The 9215-nt window shown below is 42.1% G+C and overlaps 1 protein-coding gene across 1 annotated transcript; it reads right to left on the reverse strand.

Annotated features, from left to right (window-relative positions):
* Positions 1-276: 276 nt before the first annotated feature.
* On the reverse strand, positions 277-3391 carry LOC103713999 (transcription factor NIGT1-like). The gene is made up of 5 exons (XM_008801089.6): positions 2910-3391; positions 2591-2811; positions 2244-2508; positions 2072-2148; positions 277-906 (listed from the first exon to the last, which is right to left on the reverse strand). Exons 1-5 carry the CDS (start codon positions 3028-3030, stop codon positions 544-546), a joined length of 1047 nt encoding a protein of 348 aa, XP_008799311.4. The 5' UTR covers positions 3031-3391; the 3' UTR covers positions 277-543.
* Between the last annotated feature and the right edge of the window lie 5824 nt (positions 3392-9215).

A 9215-nucleotide genomic window follows, 5' to 3' on the forward strand; every position in this document is an offset into this window, starting at 1 on the left:
CGCAAAGGGTTGTGATTGCGGTAACTGATCTCTTAAGCTAGCTAGGGCACTCATCGGAAACATGACTAAATGTCACATACGGTTAAATGTCATAGACAATAACCCATTATGTCCCCAGCTGTTCCTAGATCGAGAAAAAATTATCGCAACATTTTTCGAAAGCTCATGTGAGATAATATGCGAATATTGTAAACTCTCATCAAATTCAACTCAATGAAGGGGGGAAAAAATAAAGCAATCAGACCAATATCCTGAAAGGTTGTTAAGAACTATGGAGAAATTAATTAGCAGTAGATATATATAAAACCTTGGGAATCAAACGATAACTGAGGATAGAGCTAAGAAGAGGAGCAAAATACACCAGCAGCAAGGTAGCAACCTCTACTGATGATGTTTTAACTTCCAGTCGCTGTTTCACATACAGGTCATTAGAGAAACAACAAAATAAACTTTCATACATATATGCTTCTATTTATTTACTTTCATCACAGAAAACACAAAAAAGCAAACTCCAAAAATGCTATCTGGCTGCTCTCCGAAGGGTCAAAAGGGAGGTGAAGCTGTTGTGGTCTGAGAAGATGACGAGGTAGTAGGGGAAGCAGAGTTGGCAGCACCGTCATCTCCACTGCATCTACCTTGTGAATGTAGTGGCCCGGTGGGAGACCTATGTGACTGCTGCTTAACCTGCTGCTGTTGATGTCTCAAATCCGATGGCAGCGATGCAACAGGAGCATAGATTCCACCAGCTCCATTGGCTGGTTGTGCTGCTGTTGCAACCGCAGCTGCTGCATAATCCGGCGGCCGGACCCATATTTCGCCAACCACTACATACTGGGGAGTCGGGGGGCTGCTGGTGCCACTGCTCTGGACTGCGGGGCTTGGCCGTCTACTGTGCAGCCTGTATTTCTGAAACAACAACATGATTTGAACATGTAAGACCACCGAATCACGAAATTGTGCATCCAAGAAGTATAAGATACGAAGTACTTCGACTCAAACAAACTACAATCAGGAGAATGGATATTCATTGTATGCAACATGGTGCTGTAACAAAATTCTCACAAAATTTTCCCTCAGAAGTAAGACTCCACGGAGTCACAGAAAACCTGTTCTTGTGAAAGTTCGCTGAATCATGTTACTTATTTCATCTGTACCTTTTGAAAATGGATCAAACTTAAGCTGCACACCTTCTGGCGCAGACTCCTTCCCACTATGGCGATCATGCAAGCAAAAGATATTGTTTTTAAAATAGAAAGGAGATTATGGAATGGAAAATGGTGAATCTCGATTGCCAAAAAGAACAGGCCTCCAAGAATGTAATGCGGGTTGATGACTGTCAGGATGGACCAACCATACCAGTGATGCATGCAAAATATGGCTGCCAAAATCAGCAACTTAAACTATGAATTTCAGATGAGAAAGCTCCTCCGTCACCAATTCGATCAGTGGAAACAATAAGTGGGTCCATGAAGATAAGGATAAGAGTTCAGCATAACATTGTTTATTGGAGATGCCAATCTTCCAAATCCAATAGACGGGAGTATTACAATGATCTGTCATGTGGAAAAATTTTAGACAAATAGATAAGGCAGGTAGGCCAATGGCACCAACTCTCAGCTCCACCACCTTTGGTTTGAAATTTTGGAATCCTGGCAATCACGTCACCAATGAGATGCTAAAGTAGTATCAAAGCCTACAGTATTATTCGATAACCAGGACGACAGGTTGCCACAGTCCAATTCGAGCTAGACGACGAGGAGAGGAAGAGTTTAAATTATAGCCAGGGGCGGCCCAAGATCACCAGCATCAAATGACCAGGGGAATCAAAAGAAGAGAATATAGCTAGCGACAGGAAGGGTCTCCCTAAAGTCTGAATAAGTCCCGATGCATGGGATGCTCTGTTGGCACCCTAAGATCATCATGAAGAACCAATCAAACTGGCGAATTAATGCAACGACCAGGGGAGGCTAATCCTATTATGTATTTCAAAATCATCAGATTCTGCAATCCTAAGTTTAACAATAAAAATTTAGAGTAACAATCAAAATTGATAGAGATGCAATTTATTTACCTGTAAATGACTCTTGACCTCGTCGTTGGTGAGATCGTCCACCTTCATCAGCTCCCGGATCTGCTTCGGCGTCGCGGCTGCAACCAATCCCGTTTCAAATTTAGGAACATATATAACATACTGGCAATAAAATTATCTCATTTTCAGATTGAATGATAGTTTTCGGAGCAACCATGGGAGCCTCCGAGCTGCTGGAGGGCGTGGATGAACTGGCGATGGAGATCCGGCGACCAGCACCGCCTCGACTTCCTGTGAGGCTGGGACTGGCCTTCCTTATCCTTCTCTTTCTCGCCGCTGCTTCCTCCGCCAACCGTAGTAGAGCTCGCGGGCGCCGCCGCGGACGGCACCGGCGCCGGGACGTGCTTTTCTCTGTCAAATGGGCGGAAGGCTCCGCCGATCTTCTTCGCATTCACCGCGATCGGCTTCTTCGGAGGCTCCTAGTGTGCCACGAGAGTACGATTTAGAGGAATAAAACGAAGAACAAAGAATAAAACATCCGGATCTCGCTCTCTCTCTCACCGCTTTAGGGAGCGAGTGGTCTGGGTCTTGGCTCCAGAGCTGGACGGATCGGAGCCAATCCGGCTTCTTATCCGATCTCTCTTGATCCATCTCCATGGAGCCGCCTTTCTCCTCTTCGATCGAAGAGGAGGTCGGCTTCAAGGGGATGAACTCCTCCAGCACGGGCCCGTCCGTCACCGTCTCCTCGCTGCTCCCCATCTGCACCCTAATGCTCTCAATCGCTGCAACCACCACCACCAAAACCCAAATCACCAGCCTGGTACTCCAAGAATAAAAGCCCCACAGAAAGCACGGACAAAGAGGAGAGAAAGATAAGAACCTTCGGTGACGAGTTGGAGACAGAGGGGGAGCTCGCGCGGGAACACCTGGATCTTCCGGCGCTCCTGCTCGAGCGCCTCCACGTACTCATGGCACCTCCGTGCCCGCTCCGCCAAATCCATGGAGAACAACAGCACGAGAACAAGAAAAGCCTGGGACGACCGAGGCGCTGAAATATAATGGGATATCGCTTCGAACGGACCGGAAGGGGGAGTGGAATAAAGGGGAATAAGGGGATCTTAGAGCCGGAGGAAAGGGAGGAATAAACTCGGGCAAGAAGGCAAGAAACTACGAGATAGGGATAAAACGGAAGGGAGGGTGGGATTAAGAGAGAGAGGAAAGATGGGAAGGGGGGAGGAATCGAGGTCGGGGCGTCGCGTACGCCATCGAATCTTGGATCGAGGGGTTTTTGAATATTCCATGGTTCATAACAAAAAAAAAAAAAAAATCCGCGGTGGGATTCTGCTGCCATAGGCTGGCATCGACGTCAGCAGGAGGACGAGGAGATAAGATCGAAGACTCGACCGACCGCGACTGGAACCCGAGACAGACGACGGTAAGATGTCGCTCTCGATCGGGAAACGAACGGCTGGGATTTGGCGAGGGGGAGAATCGGGAGAGGAATCTTCGCCCCGGATGTCAAGGCGCACCTGCCACGCCGCGTATGGGTGGCAGAGGAGATTCCAGAAAAATCCTCCAGTATTTTATTGTCTGATTATTTTATTATTATTTTGTTTTTTTTAAATTTGGATTGGGTTACCTTTGCCCCTTGGGGGATTCGAAGGGGCGTCGACTCCACCTGGGCCTGGGGGAAACGGCCGGGTGCCTTGCTGCTGGTTTTGGTGTTTCCTGGGAACGAGTTAAGTGGGATTGGAGGGAGGTTCCGTGTGAGAGGTATGAAGGTATATCCTGGTATTTGTTCCACCTGATGGGACAAAATAAGGGTTTCAGCGGTCCTCCCAACGTACAAGTATTGCTTGTTTGCTCGTACATTTTTGCAGTTCGTACTGCTTGTGACGTGTTCGCTCACACTAAATGGTATTCCTTGTAGAAAAGTTATCAGAGAGTTTGAGAAACTCCCAAAATTCCATCCGATCTTGCATTAAATTGGGTATGAGTCCACCATTAAGGCCTAAACAAAAAATCGAATTAGATTAAAATTACTTATGACCTAACTTATTTGCATCCTTAAATGTATCAGATACAAAAAACCAATCTAAATTCCAAAGTGTGTATATATATATATATATATATATATATATATATATATATATATATATGGTGAATGACAGTATAAATTCTCATCCCATTTTGATCTTGAATAGTTTGGATATAAGAATGGATGATGCAGTAATTGATTAGTGGCTTGATCCATTTGGACCTGATCCATCCAATAATTTTTTATTTCCTCATATCATTGTTGCAGATTTTATTTGTTCTTTTAGCATATAGGTATCAACTTTTTGCCTAAAATATATTGATATATAGATTAAAAGTGTAAAATGAATATGAAATCAAGAATTTTATTTTCCATATCTTGGGATCCAGAAACCTAAACCCTAGATAAGCTATCTGAAATATCAAAAGATATGATATGCAAATGTCCATCAATATTGAAAATTCTCCTATTTATCATGGAGACAAATCAATGGTAAGACAGGTATTCTTGATATCTCAGCACCTAGCACCCAAATCGCTGCTCAGTTTAGCTATTTGAAATATAAGCAATATGATATACAATATAGATCTATACTGGAAATTCTTTTATCTATCATCGGGACAAAATCAACCCAAGACAGGAGATACAGAGAGCAATGGTTGTGAGAGGGCTAAAAGCTAATAATAAGTGATAGAGTTGGATGGAGGGTAGCAAAAGCAAAAAAGGAAAAAGGAAGGGGCTGGATCAACATTAAAGGTATGCTGAGGCACTAGCAGTGATGGCGCTGCTAACCAAAGCATGTCAATAAAAAAGGGCCAATTATCATCAAAAAAAAAAAAAAGGAAGAACAATAGCTTTTTCATTTGTTTTATTTTATACAAAATCAATGAAAATATTCTAAATATAGGTCAAGATGATTATTAAAAACTTTTCTGCCAAAAATCTTATGCAAGATAAATGATATCTCAATTCGACTCAATTTGGTACCCTCACTAATTATGAGATTCCAGATTTTAAAATTTTTTATGAAATTATAAACAAGAGTAAATATAACAAATCTACTATGTCAAAATTTTTCCTCACTTCCAGTATATCTTATGGCATATAAGAGATTTGGTACTCTATACCACAACCTGATTGGGAATTGCATCAATGTATGTGCTGCATGAACCTTCTCATTCTAAGTGGCATGACAATTATAGCAACAATCTTTTCGATGTGGTTATTGTAGCATGACTGATCAAATATTAGCTTTATCATCTTAATTGATACAAATTGATTGAAATAATAAATATTTTTTGCTATTTTATAATAATTTTCAAAATTTTTAAATATTTAAAGAACTACTCGAGTTCTTGTTAAATATTAGCTCTATCATGATAATTATAGACATTGCTTCAATATGACGGTCGACAAAATCGGGTGTGTCTCTGCTAAAGGTTATTTAATATATTATCATTGCAGTTGGGTATCTCACTATACCTCGACATCGTCTGTCACCCTCCATTCTATGCATAACTAATGGCCAATTAAAACTCTAGTTCCATTAGTAAAATTGGGTGCTGGCTAGGTTGAATGTGAGTTGGACTAATAAGTGGTCCGTCTCATTTCTTCATAGGAAGTAGTTAATGAATCACAAGTTCCCTTATGGAAGGTGATGGGAAAAAATGTTGGATATCTTGACCTTATATTAGACCAACCTCTTTGACCTTGGTATTAGTTGAGGTGAACAACTTCGATTAATACCGAGAAGCTACTCGACACATGTTAATAAATTCTGACAGTTATGGCAACACTATTGTCAACACATGATCGGTATAATTACCGCCGCATGCTGCTCATGCAAAATATTTTCCACGTTGTAAATATGTGACCGACCGCTATCTAGCAATTAAGGCATGCCACACCAAATCAGATAACAGATCGATTGACTACCCTATATAAAAGGATAGTTCAGGGCTCCTTAAGTAAGCTCATTTAGAGACTCTATTCTGCAAAAAAAAATTTCTTTCATACTGTTGCCTTACCATTTTGATTTAGACATCGAAAGGTCCCCCATTGAATACTTTCTAGCAAGTGGACTTCTTGTAGGTCAGCCTCGGAGGAGACTAGTTCTTCCACACCTTGGTCGGATCATTTAGTTTGGTTATCACCGACCTCAGAGCTAGTCGGGTAACGCTCCGATCTCGATTCAGGATTCAACAGCAACAGATTGGTGCTAGAGGAAGGCCCCCAACTATTTCGATACCAAACGAAAGGAGGAATTGAATTGTCAAGATGAGGTCGCAAAGGACTCACGGTGCATCTCATGCCTCGCAATGTTGTGCTCTGGCCTCATAAGGATCATTGCAGATTATGGAGCACGCTTCGCCGGTATAGCCGGCTGCACCTATGAACACTGAGCAGTTCAATCTGCTTGTACAATTGGTGCAGGCCTTGATCGCAGTAGTTCAGGGCTTACAACAAACGACAGCACAGTCAGAACTAGTCCGATCGAAACCTGCTCAACCTAGTCGCCACTTCTAGCAACCAATGCGCCACACGTGCCATATTAGCCTCCATTCGCAACGCCAAATCCCAGAGTGATCTCGTCAGAGTCAACACACCGGATGAAGAAGTCTTAGTCGAGATGGGAAGCGACCGCCAAGCCCCAAGGATTCTGCTCTGGATCTTTCATCACCTCACCATATGGAGCCTCTATCTTAACGGGACCCCGACCTTGACAGAAAAATTGAGAAGATAGGCCGTCAAATTCAGGCTCCTAAAGGATAAGAATCGAGGGCGAATAATGACCTCGACTTCTTCACGAATTTTTTTTTGGTAGATTATGAAAGAACCGGTCCCACCTTGGTTCAAGATGTCTTAAGTGGAGCCATATGATGGCACCTCGGATTCTTTGGATCATTTGAAGAGTTTTAAAACTCTCATGATGCTGCATGGAGCCATTGACGTCGTTTTTTTGCAAAGCTTTTTCTGTAAATCTTCTTAAAACGTCTTAGTTTTGGTTCTCAAAGCTTCGGCCTAAATCTATCCATCTCTTCGAGCAGCTTGGACGTCTTTTTACTCGCACTTCATTTTCTGTTGAAGACAGTGTTGTAGTTCCAATGCGTTGCTTGACATCAAGCTGAAGAAGAGAGAGTCCCTTAGAGATTATGTCAACCACTTTAATGCAGCGACATTAGAAGTCCACGATCTAAATCAGTTGAGCCCGATGTCAGCAATGAAGGGTGGCTTAAGACCGTCTCATTTTCTCTTCTCCTTGGAGAAACACTTTCCGATTGACTTCGCCGAAATGGTGGCACGAGCTGAGAAATATGCAAAAATAGAGAAAGTCATGGCCTTCTATCACGAGTCTACTGAGGGAAGACCCCTCCGAGGAGGAAAACGGAGATGAGAACAGCGAGGTGCGTCAAGGAGTACTTCACCTTGGGATAAAAAGAGCTTACGATGGCCCAAGAGTTCTCCTCAAAGTTTAAAAAGGTATACTCCACTCACTACACCGAGGACTCAGATTCTTATGGAGATTCAAGGCCAAGGTTACCTGCGCCCTCCACATTGAATAAATGTCCTAGCGAGCAAAAGAGATAAGAAGAAGTATTGCCGATTCCACCGAGACCACAGATATGACTTCGAGGAGTGCATCCAACTCAAGGATGAGATTGAGGTAGTCACCGACGTGGATGGTTGGACCGGTATGTACATAATCAGTGTGACCAAGAAGGGCCTGCCTCAGCCTCTGATCTGCCACCCGTGGAGCCCATCAATAATCATCCAACGATATGGATTATTAATACCATTGCCGGCATTCCTCCTGAGGTTCCAAGTACCTCAAACAATCGGGCCCCGCAGGAGGCCGAAGCTGCTTCAAAGAGACAATACACGGAAGACGTCATCTCTTTCTCTGACGCCAACTTAGGAGGAGTATAGACTCCTCATGATGATGTTGTAATTATTTCTCTTACAATTGTAAATTATAATATAAATAGAATTCTTGTTGATAATGGAAGTTTGGCCAAAATATTCTTTTATGATGCTTTCCAACGAAATTTGGGATTCATGGTAATACAATGAGGCATGGAGGCAAAACTAGAGCAAAACTGAGCAATACAAAAAATGTATTCACTAAAGATTGTCCAAAAAGTTCAACGCCTGGCTAGTTGTGTCACGGCACTTGAAAGATTTGTGTCAAGGCTTTGTAAAAAGACTATGTAAAAAGGAAAAAAGCTGCTTACTTTGACAAATAAAAATAGCCTTTCTCAAGTTGTTGCATTCTTACACTTGTCAAGCCCAAGGACACAAAAAATAAGGGCTTATCTACATAAAAAAAAGGCGATATAATATAATGAATCTTAGTCAATGGCTTATCCATTATTAGGAGGCGCAGCTAATGCATGGACTTGAGGCATAATTGTGCTAAGAAAGCAACCCTAGAGATGATATTATTGATAGCCTTTTTTTGATGCTTCGCATTCATTATCCATGATTATCGTATGGCTGCAGGAATTAAAGAATGATGGAAGTGAAGTGAGGGGGGAAAATAAAGTCCTGAAGCAGGCAGATACTCCGAATCTCAAAATTTCAGGAAATACGAATTCTGCCTCAAATGTGATTTACATTATCACTAAAATTTAGGGACTAAATAATTTTCTCTTCTCTAACCATGCAGTCTCCACCTCTTCCACTTTTGTATGCCTCCCTATTTTCCCACCGGAGTATCCATGGATAATGGGTTCCTCTCTCCAAAGAGGCCCTTAATGTGGTAGGTTGCAATGGAGGAGTGAGATGTCATTGATTTGTTCAATTATTCCTTCCTGAAGGAAATTTTGGAATATAATCTAATTGATCATCTTAAAGGCACTCCTCTTTTATGCAAATGTGATGGAAACTTGAAATCCATGTAGCAATTAAACTAGTCAAAAATAAGATTCATGTATGTAACCTAGGAAGAGAAAAAAAAATGCAAATTGAGGATAAACCTCTCTTGCTTTGACTCTTGGATAGTTTTTTCAAACAAGGTTTACTTGAAGAGTAGACTTCAAAGATGAGTATCCAAAGCAAGGAGAGCTTGATCAAAAAAACATTGGATTGAATTTAGAAGAATGAGAGCATGAAAAGTTTAATCAGCTTGAGAATTAACCGAATTTAGAA

This window comes from Phoenix dactylifera, chromosome 5, assembly GCF_051530095.1.
Source record: "Phoenix dactylifera cultivar Ajwa chromosome 5, Ajwa_hap1_PhDact_Kaust_v1.1, whole genome shotgun sequence".
Lineage (NCBI taxonomy): Eukaryota > Viridiplantae > Streptophyta > Magnoliopsida > Arecales > Arecaceae > Phoenix > Phoenix dactylifera.

Bases quoted from the DNA above. Each gene is read 5' to 3' on its own strand.
- LOC103713999 (XM_008801089.6), bottom strand. From the start codon at position 3,030: ATGGATTTGGCGGAGCGGGCACGGAGGTGCCATGAGTACGTGGAGGCG. The intron at 2,509-2,590 runs GTGAGAGAGAGA...GTGGCACACTAG, and splicing joins ACCACTCGCTCCCTAAAGCG to GAGCCTCCGAAGAAGCCGAT. The intron at 907-2,071 runs GTAAATAAATTG...TTGTTGTTTCAG, and splicing joins AGGTCAAGAGTCATTTACAG to AAATACAGGCTGCACAGTAG.